The sequence below is a fragment of the Octopus sinensis genome, linkage group LG10 (assembly GCF_006345805.1).
Source record: "Octopus sinensis linkage group LG10, ASM634580v1, whole genome shotgun sequence".
Classification (NCBI taxonomy): Eukaryota; Metazoa; Mollusca; class Cephalopoda; order Octopoda; family Octopodidae; genus Octopus; species Octopus sinensis.
This window is the reverse complement of record NC_043006.1, coordinates 21,771,306-21,789,514: the sequence shown is the minus strand read 5'-3', so window position 1 is coordinate 21,789,514 and position 18,209 is coordinate 21,771,306. Positions and strand designations below refer to the sequence as shown.

Here is an 18,209-nt window from a genome sequence, read left to right as displayed (position 1 = left end):
TTCCTGGGTTTCAGTAATTTAGCGGGGTTTTGTTGGAATATGTCCGAGAGAGGGATATGCTTCTAGGATAAAAAAATCAATTTTATTGCGTGCAAAGAAGATGAACTTTTTTCTCTCCTATTTAAGATATTAGCTGGCAATGCTAATAATCTTAAGCATTTCGGTTACATACAGATTGCATTTGTCATTGCACCTGCATTGTGCTTTCACGCTTTCAGCAATGCTCCCCTTATTCCCCGATCAGTCAACTAAGAGTTATGTACTTTGAAAATTGAGTGGAATAGTATTTGCTCTTCTACCTGAACGTATGGGAATGTGGGTGTACCTGATCTTGAGCGAACTTTCACTGATACCGATTTATGCTTTTTTTTTCTGTGCCATGGTAGTTGATACATCGGCTCTGCGCATCAGTTCCTTCAACTGGTAGATATAACTAGAAAGACATTTACTTGCATTTCAGCAATTACATTTATGAGTGCGAAGCATTTCTGGCTACTTCATTGTGGTTAAAATGACTCGGTATTACTTAAACAGCTATAGCATTCTTTTGTAAAGTTTATTAAACATTTTATGGTGCCTATGGTAAGACGTCTTACTTATCAGTTTTAGAAGGCAGCTTAATATTGTATTTTTTTTTTTTTTTTTTTCTGTACTTGTTTCAGTCATTTGACTGCGGCCATGCTGGAGCACCGCCTTTTAGAGTGGTGAAAGAGTACAGCAGGGATCACCACCTCCTGCCGGAGCCTCGTGGAGCTTTTAGGTGTTTTCGCTCAATAAACACACACAACGCCCGGTCTGGGAATCGAAACCGCGATCCTCCGACCGCAAGTCCGCTGCCCTAACCACTAGGCCATTGCGCCTCCTTGTATGGTATATTAACCATTTTATTTATTTGTTTTATATTCTATTCTGTTTTATTTTCTGTTTTATTTTCTGAATTGTCTATCTGGTCGTTGACACTGCTTCTCCATAACGCTTTATTATAGTACAGGGTGGCTTTATAAGACCTTTTTATTTAATCATAGCTTGTACATACGTCTGCTGGTATTGTTCGTGATATGCTCAATAATTGTGGTGGGGTGATTGAAACCTTTGTTAACGTATAGTTTCTTCAGTCGGCTTATGGTATGGCTAACACTTACGCTTAGGAAGTAAACTATTTTTAGTTTAGTATATACTGTAAGTTTTGGACGAGATCTGAATACAAAGAGAAAAAAAATTCAGTGTCACTTATGTGGGACACGGCGAATCCGTTGTCGATATATAATCCTATACTCTTTTCTCTTTTACTCTTTTTACTTGTTTCAGTCATTTGACTGCGGCCATGCTGGAGCACCGCCTTTTAGTCGAGCAAATCGACCCCGGAACTTATTCTTTTGTAAGCCCAGTACTTATTCTATCGGTCTCTTTTGCCGAACCGCTAAGTGGCGGGGACGTAGACACACCAGCATCGGTTGTCAAGCAATGCTAGGGGGACACACAAACACAGACACACAAACACACACACACACATATATACATATATACATATATACGACAGGCTTCTTTCAGTTTCCGTCTACCAAATCCACTCACAAAGCATTGGTCGGCCCGGGGCTATAGCAGAAGACACTTGCCCAAGGTGCCACGCAGTGGGACTGAACCCGGAACCATGTGGTTGGTTAGCAAGCTACTTACCACACAGCCACTCCTGCGCCTATGAAATATATTGACGTCTTTTATTTTATTTCTCAACACTAGTTAAAAATCAAGTTCTCGCCATCCGTCATCTCTCCACTGTCAGCGTTATCCATAGATTCAACGAAGAACTCATCTCAGAATTTGCTGAAAAAGACTTCTAGATATAAATGTGGTGAACTCAACAAAATCGAACTTGAGAGATTTTTAGTTGGTTTTTATTTTCGATGCATTTATATTTCATTTAGTTTCAGCTCACGAAATATAATGTATTGTCGACTATTCCTAATTTGTTTTTGTGGGTATAATTAGTCTAGATTTAGGGCTTCCTATAAATGTTTTTATTATTATTATTATAGTGTTAGACACGGCTTACTCACACACACACACACACGCACGCAGGCGCACGCATACACGCATACATATACACAAATACATACATATGCATAAATACACATATAAAGAGGGAGAGGTAGAAGAAAGAAAGCGGGAAGATAGAGATAGATAGATAGAGAGAGAGAGAAAGAGACTGAAGGTGGCAGTAAGTGGAAGTACGAATACCGTTTTCTGTGATTAGATTAAATGTTGCAGTGAGCCGTGAAGACGAGAGACAGTTGCAATGAAGCTATTATAAGCAGAAGGAAGACACTATACAACATTGAATGTAAAAAGGGAGAACGTTTGCAAGAGAGAGTTATCTTTTCTTTTATTTTTTTTTCCATTCTGGATTTGATCTTCGAAATTTTTCATTGAATGTATGAGGAAATTCCTTAGAGTTGACAGCTGTATCTTGCTGTGAATGGGGCATTTTAATGCTTCCTAAAGAATAATTAACGATCGAGGGTTAGAATTATTTCCCGCTTACAAAGTCTGTTTGATGTTTGCTTAGATGGCCTCACCCACAATATTAAAAAAAAAAACATTCGAATTATTGATAAAAAACAAATCAAAACAAAAAACTTGAGTATGAGAAATTATCATTTGCAGTTCTCTGTCACCTTCGTCATGACAAATATTTACATAACATATTTATAATTCATCAATAACAACAGTGTCACACACAAGTTTTACTCACACACTTACTCATTAATAATTCATTCACTGACTTAGTCAATATTTCTGTGTCTTTCACTCAAACTCCTTTTTTCTTTCATCTTTAGACGTCTTCAGAATCCGCTGCCCAGGAGTACCATCGCAGACGACAGCAACAACAATTACACCAACAATGTTAATGTTGATAGCAACAACAACTACAACAATAACAATAACAATAACAATATAAACAACATAACATAGCTATGAGTCGGACGTATCATCTGATTCTGTTATGTTACTGAAGTTCGGTTTCATTTCCTGAAGATGCTTCAATGGCGGTTCAAACTGGATTCGGATTGAGTTGAGGGAGGCGTTCACAGTGGCTATACTTTCTCCCTGTCTTATCTGTGATGTTGACTGAGCGATATCAGGTGCCTGGCTTCGTCTACGTCGGCAGCAGAAAGCCCCCAAGAAAGACTCACGGAATTTCCGGTTCATAAAGCAGTACGTGATTGGGTTACAGCAGGATGACACGTACGACAGAAGATGTATGAAAGCTAAACCAATAGGCGAGATGTGTGAATGGGCAGTACGGGCGTCAAAAGCCAGCCAGGTTTGTGCAAAGAACAACGGAGTCCAGCAGACAAAAAACTCCAATACTACAACAGCAAGCATTTTAATGACTCTCTTTTTAGCCGCTACGTTCCTGTCCAAGTTCGATTGACGTACACCCGACTGGAGGTCATAGCGTCGACGCTTGGGTGTGACGATGGGCCGGTTTTCAGAGTTTCTTGAAGGGCTTCCTTCAAAGACGCACATGCGCATGGAGTTACCAGGTTGATTTCGTTGGTTTTCTCCTAAAGAAAAAGAAAAAATCAAACCAGAAAAAGTAAATAAGGAAAAATAAGCTGAAATCATAATATAATTTGAAGATATTTTACATTTTTTTTTTGTGAGAAGAATAAAGATAGTTTTTGAAGGTCATAATTCGCTACCAGCAAGAGTACTCATTTACTTTTTTCACTGCTTATATTGATTTTTAACACTGACACAAGTTCACAAATTTTTCAGAGAAAGAAAACTGTAGATTAAATTGAGCCCAGTATATTACTGGTTCCAGTACCCTTGTAACTCTGAAAGGCTGAAGGGCAACATGAACACAACACGGCATTTTGTTCAGCAGTTTACGGAATCTACCTGTGAATACCCTCTTCCATCTTAAGACACTGAAAGAAAATGAGAGGAATCATGAAGATAGTGCACAGAATTTGTCAACTAATTATGGAATGCTTTCTATGCGAACGAGTAAATTTGTCAAAGAAAATGAAAGGTCAATTCATCTCTTAGCATGTCAGCATATACGTCATTTGTTTAAACATACATACACACAAACATAATACATGCATACATACATACATGTATACATAATACATAAATGTACACACACACACACACACACACACACACACACACATATATACTTTGTATGTATGTATGTATGCTTGTTTTATATATATATATTATATTAAATTAGAGACAAAACCACTATTAGGCAAATCAAACAATGAAAGACTTAAGCCAATACATATGATTAATTTATATTATTTAAATATGTAACAAAATTATTAAAAAAAATAAGACGTTTTTTGATTCAAAATTAGTTCATTGTTTAAACCTCGCCAAGAAAAGTATGCATCTTTTGTAAGATCTTTAAATTGTTAATTTTAATATTGTATAAGCCTTTGAAGTAATAATATTCTCCTTATGTAAATATTGTTGTTTATGTAATGATCTAATTATCGTAATTTTCTATGTTATTAAATATTAAATAAATTAGATAAACTTTGATAAAATTAGATATGTTTCGACTAAAGATGGTCTAGGCCATGTCTAATTTAATAGCATAATTTATATTAGATAATTATTCCCATTCATAATTATGTTTATAGTACTTATAGTATTTATTTAATACTATGTTACTAAGAATTGAATATTTCTATAAGTATTTTACGTAAGATTTTGAAAGTCAGTTTAAGTTAGTTTATTTGTATTTTGAAATTAGCTATTTCATCTTTAAATATGAAAAATTAAATTTATTAGGTTTTCATTATTATACAATTATTTATAGAGATTTTAGATCTTGATTATAATATTTATATATATTAGTCATTTTAAATATTTATGTAATTAGATAAAGACTAATATTGATATTAGAATATGGGTTTTCTACCTTATAAATTAAGGTTAATATTTAACATTATAGTCGATTTCGATATAATCATATTTAATAATAGAGTTTATTATAAGTAAATTATTATTTTAGATTATATATATTATTTATATCTTAAAAATATTGATTATATTTTAGATATTTAAACCACCTGATGAATGACTGCGACTCAAAAATTTGTATACATATATATATATGTATACATATATACGACAGGCTTCTTTCAGTTTCCGTCTACCAAATCCACTGACAAGGCTTTGGTCAGCCCGAGGCTATAGTAGAAGACACTTGCCCAAGGTGCCACGTAGTGGGACTGAACCCAGAACCATGTGATTGGTAAGCAAGCTACTTACCACACAGCCACTCCTACGCCTTTATCTTTATCTTTTACTTGTTTCAGACGTTAGACTGCAGCCATGCCGGGACACCGCCTTGAAAAATTTTTAGCCGAATGAATCGACCCCAGGACTTATTTTTTGTAAAGCTCAGTACTTATTCTATCGAACTCTTTTGCTGAACCGCTAAGGTACGGGAACGTAAACATACTACCATCAGTTTTCAAGTGTTGGCGAGGGAACAAACAAACACAAACACACACACATACACACATTGATGTATGTATATATACATATATACGATGGGCTTCTTTCAGGTTCCGTCAACCAGGTCCATTCACAAATCTTTGGTCTGCCCGAGGCTATAGTAGAAGACACTTACTCAAGGTGCCACGTAGGGGGACTGAACGCAAGACTATGTGGCTAGGTAGCAAGCTTCGTACCATACAGCTACGCCTGCTACTCAAAGTTTCACGTTAAATAACGAGATCTTCATATAAATGAGAATCAACTGAAATTCTTCTCTCGAGTGACAGTTTCATTTAAGCGTTTATTAGCAGTATCCTGTTGTTAATTTGCATTTGGAAATGCAGAAAGTCAGACGCTAGTTGAAAAGGATGTTGAATGGTCGGATTACGTGTACGTAAGCTCGTTTACGAACTCTCACTCACATCAACGGTTAAGTATTGTGTGTGTATAAGAGATGGTGTTGTGGATTTCCACTTCGGCATCTGAAACTCAGAGTTTTATCTTGACTATCGAGTAATGTAACATACTATTTTATAGATAAATTTCCTCTATTTACATAATACTGACGTCTCTTTCTCTCTTTTGTTATCTTACCGTTTTTACCAATATATATATATGTATATATACTCTTTACTCTTTTACTCTTTTACTTGTTTCAGTCATTTGACTGCGGCCATGCTGGAGCATCGCCTTTAATCGAGCAACTCGACCCCGGGACTTATTCTTTTGTAAGCCCAGTACTTATTCTATCGGTCTCTTTTGCCGAACCGCTAAGTAACGAGGACATAAACACACCAGCATCGGTTGTCAAGCAATGCTAGGGGGACAAACACAGACACACAAACACACACACGCATATATATATATATATATATATATATATATATATATATATATATATTATATATATATATATATATATATATAATATATATATATATATATATATATATATATATACAATATATATATATATATATATATATATATATATATATATATATACATACACACATACATATATATATATATATATATATATATATATACATGTATATATATATATATATATATATATATATATATATATATATATATATATATATATATATATATATATATTTATATGTAATGTATGTAGGGAAAATCCAAGCTGCCTCCTCTTAAAGCATACCTGCTTATTCCAGTATTACAATCCACTATATATATCAAGATTTAGAGAAATAGAAGAACAGGCTAATATTTACAGAAGAAAAGGCAAAATCTTTGTTGACGACGAGGGTTCCAGTTGACCCGATCAACGGAACACTCTGCGCAAGGAATTATCGTGCAAGTGGCTGAGCACTCAATAGACGCGCGTTTCCTTAATGTAGTTCCCAGGGAGATTCAGCGTGACGGAGAATATGACGAGGTGGGCCCTTGAATTACAGGTACAATATATTTTTGCCAGCAGACTGTAGCAACGTGAAATAATGTGTCTTGCTCAATGACGCTACGCGCTGCCGGGAATCGAACTCGCTACCTTACGATCATGAGCCAACTATCCTACTCTCTAAGCCGCGTGCCTTCACATTGATATTAAAACACACTATAAACTCTACAGAAACTACGTGTCCGACCTCTGTGATGCCAAGAACAACAGATCATTCAAATACACAGACTATGTTTAAGGAATGGAATGAAATTCATTTCGAGAATGATGCGTACAAGAAAACAAACGAGATATTGATATGGAATAGTTTATTAAGTAAAAGAAAACAAGCTTATAGGAAAGTAATCACAAACGAAAATTTCGCAGACACATACTTAGATTGAAAAAAAACAAACAAACAAAAAATACAAAAACAAACAAAATAAGAACCAGTTATTTTTCACGTAAATTCCGTTTCAAAGATACGAAATGAACGAAATGAAAAAAAAAAAAAAACGAAAATCCGAATAAATCTCGTTCGTGAAAAATTCGAAGCAGAATTAACATTTTTAACTCTTCGCACACAACGATTCAAGAGAAATTCATATAATATGATGCCATAATGCTGAAAGAAATTACCGAACAAACGAACGGAAAAAAGTACGTGAGAAACTATTAGGTTTATGGGGAAAAAAACATTTAGAGATACAAGAAACCAAATCAAATAAAATACTAGAATCAAAACTGTGTTTATAAAAATAGGAAAAAAAAATCGAAGCAGAACTAGTGATAATATATCTGAAAAACGACAGAATTTAATAACAACAGAAAGATCTATAGCACCTTTTGTATCAGGTTACAAGTCAAATCTAAAAATAGAACAAAGGGTAACAACCCATCCTTTCTTATATATTAGTATTATTGAAAAAAAGGAAAGGAATTCAATAACTCATGCTTACACAAACCCATCTACTACAAAAGACTTCCGAACTATAATATTAGGAGAATAAATCAAAATAGAGCATCAAATAAAAGAGTGCATAGCACGAAGAGCCAACATACCAAGATAGAAAAAATAACAATGGAAGAACAGATCAAAAACTTAAGAACATATCATCTCAAGGCAGATGGTACAAGAACTGGAAAATCTCCTTCCAACAAAATAGAATAACTGAAAGAAAGGGTAAATGGCTCATAGAGCAAGAAATCTTTTTTTAGAGAGCAGAAGTTCCAAATAGAAACGAAAGAAAATTCTAATGACACAAAGAGTCAAGGAAATAGCGAACCATCTGACCCAAAGGCGATAAAACTATCACAGCGAAATAGAACTGGGATAAGGACTTAAATTCATATCAACTCCTACATCTGATTCAATAAATCTTATCAAAGATACTGAGGAATTTTGAAGAAGACTTCGTCTACAGGAATTCTTCCAAAAGAAACACAACGAAGATCCATCACTTGTGAAAATCGAAACGGAATTTAAGCTTTCAGTGAACAAGAAAAAGCACTTAGAGGAATGCGTAATGTTTCTGAAAAGATCTGCACGCTGAAACATTCCAAGCTCAAACATTCTACCACCATAGTAAGGTGGTGGTGAAAGTGTCACAGTCAAACTCGTACCGCATCCGTTTTAAAATGATAACAGAGCAGGCCACAGCTTTGCTTGTTACTATGGAAACAGACACCAATGTGAGATTAACGTCATGTGTATAATAGTGGTTTTCGATTGGCTGAAATTATCGAAAAAAATCGAAGCTTCAAAAACGGACGCAGTTCGTGAGATGATTGTGATCTGTAAACAGTTTTGAGTAGGAATCGGGAAAAGAAGTGTGAACACGCAATGCACGTGCGCACACTGAATTCGTAAAACGGATGAGAAAAATAAAGACGCAATGCGCAAGACAAAATAAAACGGAAGAGAAGAATAAAAACGCAACTGTCAAACAAGTTATGCGGTAGTCTGCATGCCACGTCTGACACCACGATCACATAGCAATTTTCTTGTTATTTATTAATTTATAGCGAAAATTAATTTCATTTTCATAATTAACGTCCAAAACTAAATCGGTATACCAAATTTGAAAACCAAAAGTAAACAAAATTGAAAAACAGTACGAAATCTGTGACAGCAACCGGAAAAGATGAGAAATATTCACTGTTTGAATAAATTTTGAAATAGGAAGTGGAAATTTCAAGAAAACGCTTATCTTTATGTTCTTTTGTTTTAAAACCTTTGTGGACGACACGTACAAAAAAAAAAAACGGTTGCTTTCAAGGTCACGTTTTTTTAAAATTTCATTTCCGGTTCTCCTGATATTATAAACGTCTTAAACTTCATACGAGCGGAGACATGAAATAGCGCTGTTGTTTACGTAATATTTTGAAGTTGTAAAATTAAGAAATACTATGAATTAATGTTTTTAAAAACAATGAAAGTGTATATGCGAGCTCATTTTTCATGAACCCGTGCAGATGCGTACATCTACACGCATGCATGCTCATACACACAGTAGAAGAAAACACCGAGTGCTCTCCATTTCTCGCCCAGCTGCAATCATCAGCTGAGTGCCGTGTTTCGACAAGATTTCGGCCCATTATGCTCAGTATCTCTCCACACGGTGGGCCTGCAACAGCTGGACATATTGTATTGCAACCGGACTCATGCCGGTTCTGTGGTCTGATACGCTTTCACAAACCTCCTGGTAATCCAAGCACTACCCTCAATTGCTTTCTCCCCACATTCCCTGGTGGTCTTCCTCACAGCAGATACACCAGCTACCTTCAGAAACCTTCTGAGAGAAGCTGCTGGGAAACCCCTGCAGCCGACCTCGAACGCAATCAACTCACAGATGTAGCCCTTCTCCCGAATCTCAGCTTCATAGCCCAACAGCTTCCGCTCATGGGCCTCAGCAATACTCACCTTCCGTGGCACAGTAAGCTCCCCAAGGACCACCCGTCTCTGACCCTCATCTACCAAAACTAGGTCAGGCCGGAGTGCTGACACAACGATGCTTTCAGGCAATAGCTTGTCCACGAAAACCTGTTTTCTTTCTTCGGCCTGCAGAGGTTTCTGTCTCTTTGGCATCACACTTTGCTTCGCAAATGCTTGCACAAGCTCAATTCAGGCACTCAACTCTCTCTTGCAGCTGGATAACAATGTTTAGCACTAAATTATGTCCAAATGTACACCATCCAGATTGGAGTGCTTTTGGGCAAGCTGACAGCATGTGTTTGAGATTGCCATACTTCCCGCACAAGTGGCACTGTGGACTCTCTTGATACCCCATTTGTTGAGATTTGCTGGAGATGGATGCACATCATATGCAGTCTGGATCAGAGCTTTCAAATGCCCTGCACTCAACCGCCACCAAGCAGACCACTTCAACTCCAGCTTTTCAACATCATCCCAATTCAGCCACCGACCCTGCTGTGCTTGTTGCACTGCGTGACCCTGGCACCGCTCAACTTCCAGCTGCCTTACTTGTTCACGTAGCTTCTGCTGTTCTTGTTCACTTGACTCAGACCAAAACCGCTCTCTCTTGACAAGTCTCTCGCCAGCCCTGCCGTCTATAATCACTCCACGCACTTCAGCATGCTGGGCCATCTCATCAGGCTGCTGCATCGCCTCACTGACCATCCACTTTCTACCAGTGTTCAAATCTGGTGGATTGTCGTGGATCACAGTGTCCCTCGACTCAGACAGCATTGATTGCAGACGCACCTTGGAAACCTTGTACATCTGGAGCATACCCTGGTTGCCATAAAGGGCGACAGATGAAAGGCACTTCGAAAGGACAAGCCACTTCCTTACCATCTTATTAACCTTCCATTTAATTGTCTCAATCTTTGTTAGAGAAACTTCATACACAGTTATGGGCCACAGTAGTCTTGGGAGCAACCCAAAATGCATGCACCACACCTTGAACTTCCCAGGCAAACTAGCTTGATCAATGCTCTTTAACCCTGTCACAGAATTATATACGCACGCATACATATATACGTATATACTTATGCACATACACACACACACACATACACACAGACACACACACACACACACACACACACAGACACACACACAGACATGCACAAAACATGTGTGTGTGTGTCTGTGTGTGTCTGTGTGTGTACGTGCGCTCGCGTGTGTGTATAACTGTCTTCCAAATTTCAGTGTGTTTCTGTTCACTTTGAAGACAGTGTAATGATAGGTAATTACTCCCTGAAGAGTGGCCAGTCAACCATGAAACCAAGTCGCATAATTTCTTTTATGTTTCTGTCTGCGAGGAAAACAACATAGTTTTACGTTTTGTCCTTCATTGAGAATTGTAGGTGTTGTTTGTATTGCTCTGGATGTTGACTTTTATTACGAAGTCCTTTTCACGAAATTCTTTTATAGGTTTTTCTTTAATTTCTCGATGTTTTTCGATTAGGACGAGTATACTGTCGTCAAAAATAGTGTATACTGTATGGATGAAAAACAATCGTTAAATTTTGTAAGTTCGAAAAAAGTTGTTAGACCAGAGAAAGATACGAAACATAGAAGTTTCTCTTATAAGGAAACGAACGGTATTGGGAGAAGTGCAGAATGTGTGTGTGTGTGTGGGGGGGGGGGATTATTAGAAGAAAATAAGTAGTTAAAAAACTTTGAAAAACAAAATCTAGTAAAGCAAAAACGCTCAGAGCGTGTGGTTCAGAATATTAAAAAATCAATTGTGATTGGAAAATAGTAGTGCATGGATGAATAAAATATAAATTATAATGCGAATTCACTCAGAAATTTATTGTATATAAATAATATAGTTCGATACCATGGAAGCAAATTATGCATGAAAGATTATAGAGAGCAAGTTAACTAATATATGGTAAAATGAGAGGAAAATCAATAAAAATAAAACTGAAATATTCTAAAGATTTCAAAAGAAAACAAGATGGACATTTTTATAAACATTTTCATGCGATTTGGAGTTTAAGAATAATATTGGTTTATAATACTAACTATAATTTATGTGTGTGTGTCTATAAATATATGTTTGTATATATATATATATATATATATATATATATACATACATACAAACACACATATACATATGTGTGTGTAAAAGTAAAAGATATACATCTTTTACCATTTACATTTTCAGTCATTAGACTGTGACCATGCTGAGGCACCGCTTTGAAGGATTGTTAGCCGCATGAATCGACCTCGGTACTTTTATTTTAAGCTTGGTACATTTTATCGATTACTTTTACCGAACCGCTATCGATTACTTTTACCGGTTGCCAAGCGGTAATGAGCGATAAGCACCGACACAGAGACACACATACATATGTTTCCGTCCACCAAATCCACTAACAAGGCTCGAGGATATTGTAGAAGGTACTACCCATGGTTCCACGTAGAGGGACTGAATCAGGGGCCATGTGGTTGACAAAAAATTTTCTTACCACACGGCTATGCATATATATATATATATATATATATATATATATATATATAAAAGTTCAGCAAAAATTTAGATTCAAATGAATATGGTACTTAACTTTAGTCAGTCAGTTGATGGGCTCCACTACCGCAAATGTTCTTAAAATTTAAATCCACATCTTTGTCTATATATATACCTTCTCTATAATGTTGCCACTTGATATGAAAATTTTTGTATTAATGGAAAAACCTCTATAATTGGCTGATGAGTGCTCAGCATTTTAAAACTGTTGTAATACTTACAAAATTTAATAAAATGATGTAGTACGAAACGATAGTGCCAAATTACCGGAGTCATTCTTGTTGCTTATTTTGAGTATATATATATATATATATATATTATATATATATATATATATATATATATATATATACGTATATATAAGGTAAAAAATATTTTAGTGGGGAAACACACGTGGTGGATATAAATAGAGAAAGAGAAAGGATGAAAAAAACACAGAAGATTTGTTTTCATGATTTAAGAGTATATTAAAGTCACGATAATAAAGATATACACTTTTGTACAAAATAAGGTTTTGTTCTTTCAACATAATTATAGTAATGACCGGTTTCGCATTGCTCATCAAACTGAGAGTTGAAAGAGATAAATTGCTAGGAGAGATAATTGTTCACTAATTTATTTTGCATCCCAGGAGCTTATCTATGTTTTCATTCCAGAGGATGAAGCAGTCGTCCAAAAACCTTTTCCAGTTTTCTTTTATGTATTGGGGGAGAGTGTTTCCAAATTTTGAAAACGACTCATGATATATTGTTATTTTTAAATAGCCCATTGTTAGATTGGCAATGGTCGGGGCTGCCCTGGTTCCCATTGCGATTCCAGATTTTTTGCGATAAACAGTACTGTCAAACATGAAATGATTGTTTTGGAGGATGAATTTAATTGATTCGATTATAAAGTCTCTGTTGATCCGTTCTGGTATTTCTTCTGGATATTTGTCCAGCCAGAAACGGATTGCTTCTATTTCATAACTATGGGGTGCGTTGGTGTATAAATTAATCACACGAATGATACCATGATTGTTTCCTCCTCGACTCTTTCTAGAAGGTGATTTAACATATCTAAGTCATCTCTAGTATGACTCTTGATATGTTTTAGAAATGGTTTCAGGCGAATGTCCATGAAGCAACTTAATTGATGTGTTTCACAGGTAAGTCCACCTACAATGGGCCTTAATTTTAGGTCTCCTGGTGCTGGTGTATGTATGTATGTATGTATGTATGTATGTATGTATGTATGTATGCCTCGGGAGATTTTTGATGGCTTCATTTATAGTTTGGCTTTTGTGAATTTTAGGTAGACTGCAAAAAGGCTGGGTTTACATTTAATGTTTGTCAAATAGTCTATTTCTGTTTTTTTTTTGTTAGGTTTTTTCCGTGGGTCTGGATTATTGAAAAGAGATTTTTCATTATTTTTTTTGTGTAACTGTTGAATTTTTCATAGTATTCATCATTATTAAGTATGGATAATGCTAGATTTTTGTAGTAAAATGTGGCCATTACCACTACTGCACTTCCTTTGTTTCCTTCTTTGATCGTTATTTCCTCATTCTTTTGTAGTTCAGTTAGTTCTTTCCATTGGGTGGTGCCGAAATTTGAAGTAATTTTTTTTGTTTGTGCAGGGCGTGGTAGGGAAAACTTTCGATGTAACCATAAAATCCTTAAAAGCAGCAAACAGCCTAAGACAATGAAGAAAATTCTCACCAATGCCAAACTATTCTCTAGAAGAACGGACGCGAGAGTCGTGAAGGAAGGCTGGATTTCAATCCATGCACAATTAATTGATGCAGAGAAATAAATATCCGTTGAATACATATGCGCGTGTGTGTGTGTGTACACCCACAAACACACAAACACACACACGCAAACACACGTGAACCTTCCACACAATCTACCAAATTCAAAGACGAGAGATTAGTCGTCCTGTAGCTATAGTTAAATATTCCCTGCTTGTTCAATGTGCCCTGCAGTGGGACTGAACCCAAAACCAAGTGGTTGCAATGTGAGTTTTATAAACACACGCACATAGCGGCTTGTCGGTTACTTCTTTTGTCTTATAACGGTATTTTACCCTATTTTCTAAACTGTTTTCACAGCTATTCCCCTACATTCGACATATCCTTAATTTCAAACATATAAAATACCAACTCACTCGACGCATGTGTGTGTGTGTAGATATTTGTGTGTGTGTGTGAGTATGTGTGTGTATGTATGTATATATATATGCGCGTGTGTGTGTATCAATAATATATATATATATACATGCACACACAGATGCACGCTCGTGTTCGCGCACAATTTACGCATATTGATATATATATATTTATACAATATATGTAAACTATATATATATATGAATTGTAAATGTATATATGTGTAGATACATATATACATACATACATACATACATACATACATACATACATACATACATACATACATTCATACATACATACATACATGCATACATATATACATACATACATGCATACATACATACATACATACATACATGCATACATACATACATACATACATACATACATACATACATACATACATACATACATACATGCATACATACATACATACACACTACATACATACATATAAATGAAAGTGGCAGAACTGATTAGCTGAAGAAAGTTAATAACACGAAGTTGACTGCTAACACTGGACTGGATTCATGCGAAATTAAGTTCGCAAATCTAAATAAATAACCACGTTGAATGTAGACATTGTAAATCGTGACATAAAACCTGTCGTGTCATGGTTGAATTGTCGGAGTGACTAAAATCGATTATTTATTAGTTACAGAAGAGAGGAATTGTGTAACGTGTGATTACGTGTGAGAGGAGCGAATTAAAGAAATACAAAAGTTGAGGATAGTGAAGGGAAGAGAGTGTGAATGAAAAAGGAAGGCTACAAATTGTAGACGGAGATGAGGAATGAGAGCGTAGGGAGAATTTGAGTGTTTGTGTGTGCGTATGAAAAGAGGGAGAGAAACCGAGTGGGGGATGATAGTGGCAAAAGAGAACGTGAAAACGACACGATAAAGAAAGGAGGGAAACATCATGAGGTAGAGGGAAAAATTGTGTGATAGATGCAGGAGATATTAGGCAATAGGGAAAGGATACGAAAGGGAGATGAGCGAAAAGGTGTAAAAGAAAGAGGGAGAGAGATTGGGGAAGAGACTAAGAAGTTAGCGCATGCGAAGCTGTGTAGTAAGATAGTTTGCTACTCAAACACAAGGTTCCGGGTCCAATCTCACAGCATGGTACCTTGGGTAGGTGTTTTCTATAACCTCGGGTTATATGTACCTCTGTAAAATTTTTTAAATTATTTCTGAAATAAACGGACTCTCAAATTCAGGTTCAGCGCTAAAGATCACTTAAATATACTTACAATTAATTGAAAACTTACAATTAATTCTAAAACTTCCAAATCTGTGATGGCAGCCGAAAAGAGCCAATAGTTTACCAGCTGATAATCAGAAACGAGTAACATTGTGTTTTCAAAATTGAAGTCTCAGTTGTATTGTATTAAGGAATACTTTACATTTGTACAGAGTACTGCAATTTATCGCCTCTGGTGAATCACAGAGATTTATACATAAAAATACGCATACTTATGTATGTATATAAATATTGGCAGTGTTCCAATATGGCCATAGTCCTTGAACTGAAACGTATAAAAATAAAAGAACAGAAGAATATCTTCTCTTTTTGTCTTTTACTTGTGTCAGTCATTCGACTGTGGTCATGCTGGGGCACCACCTCAAAGCGTTTAAGCGAACAATCGACCCCAGTACTTATATTCCTTTATATTCTACCGGTTTCTTCTTCACACGCACGCACACACACACACACACACACCACACACACACACACACACTAATGTATAATGTATATGTATGTATATGTATGTATGCATATATATATCTATGTATTTATACATAAATATGTACATATATATATATGTATGCATGTATATATATATATATATATATATATATATATATATATACATATATTTACTATAAGGTGAGCACAAGTGTATACGTACGCCGCTATATGTATATATAAATATAAAAATAGACCAAAAACGCAGTAGAGGACAACAATTAGATGGACAGGAAAAAAGGACGGGTCATTCGTAACCTTCTTTCTTCAGTCAAGTTACCAGATATCCTTACAGTTTCGGACAGTTACACTTGAGACTACACGATCTTTGGTGTTCCTGTCCGTGTTTGTATCGTCTGTCTGTCCGAAAGTTTTATTGTCCTCTATTGCGTTTTTGTTCCATTTTTTTAATATTTATATATACATATAGGGGCGTACGTACACCTGTTCTCACCTTATATGTATCTAAATTTTGTACGATTCTTTTACACTGTCTTTTAGTCCCTATCATATTTTCTTCCTCTTTTCTTTCTCTCACTCCCCCTCTCTCACACATTTCTTGGCCCTCCATTTCTTTAACTCTCACTTTTTCTCCTCGTTTATCTTCCCTGTACCTTTTCCTTTGTCTCAAATTGAAGGATTTTTCTAATCCTTCAATCACGCTGCCCCCTACCCCTCTCTCCTCCTTCCACGTGACCGATGCCCGGCCAACCACGATCTTTCTCCCTTGGCCTGACTACCGACCACCAACACCTCTTATGTCCATCTCCTATGTTCTTGCTTTAAGGATTTCACTTTATACACGCCAGCTCAATTTGATTCGCCCCTAGTCGAAAAACACCTGTTGTTATACTCTTGTTGTTTGTATTTGTAATTGTGAACCATATTCTCTGTTTTTTGTCTTTGTTGCCGTACACATTTGGTAGCTTTCTTACAAAAAATTTAACGCTCTTGGCTTAGACTTTTTTGGGGGCAAACAGATCGAACAGTCTCAAGTGTAACTGCCCGAAACTGTAAGGACATCTGGTAACTTGACTGACGAAAGCAGGCCACGAATGACCCGTCCTTTTTTTCCCTATCCATCTAATCGTTGTCTTTCCTGTCCTCCTTTGTATCGTCTCTGTGTCCGAATGTTTTATTGTCCTCTATTGTGTTTTTGTTCCATTTTATATATATGTCTCACGCGTGGACCACTCAACAACTACTTCAGGGGCATCCGGCGGTGCAGATGTATCTCATCGGGTGATAAATAGACACAACTCGTTGAAAATAACAGTTCCACAATGTAACTTTTCGTTTTCTAGAAAGAAAAGTCGCCAGACGGAGGAAATATCTTCATTTACATAGAAGGTCAAAAATGAAATCCCAGATGGCAAAAGAGAAACGAACAGGCAATACAGCGAGAAAATTATTAAAAATAACCGTGGATCTTGTTAGTTTCATTCGTAAAATGAGCCCCCTTTAATTTTTCTCAGATTGCCTTCAATTTTGGTGTATCGATGCAACTCTGAAATTTGATTACGATCAGCCAATTACTCCGTAAATTAAAGATTCTGATGTTATTTGGAATTAAAGTTGGGAAATTTGGGTAATTTTAGCCAATCAACAGACAGCGAAGCATTAACAGCTTGTTACCATGACAACTGCACGTAGTATTGTATTTCACTATCCCCCGCATGTATTGATTCTTCACACTACGAGATTTACTTCACCCACGGGTTTGTTTTTCCGTCAATTGTCTTAATATTTTACATATTTTTCATATATAGCAAAAGTTGTTTGCAATTTACTGTTTACAGTTTCTTGGCATTATGAAGGTGAATGGAATATGTGAACTTAGCACACAACTGCACACCTACACTTCAAG

The 18,209-nt window shown here is 36.0% G+C and overlaps 1 protein-coding gene across 1 annotated transcript in view; it reads right to left on the bottom strand.

Annotated features, from left to right (window-relative positions):
- Positions 1-1,718: 1,718 nt before the first annotated feature.
- Positions 1,719-18,209, bottom strand: part of LOC115216603 (cholecystokinin receptor type A-like) — a 232,114-nt gene continuing 215,623 nt past the window's right edge. Inside the window, exon 3 of the mRNA XM_029786076.2 lies at positions 1,719-3,569. Within this exon, the coding sequence (XP_029641936.1) occupies positions 2,974-3,569 (596 nt within the window). The 3' untranslated portion in view covers positions 1,719-2,973. The remainder of the gene's footprint in view (positions 3,570-18,209) is intronic.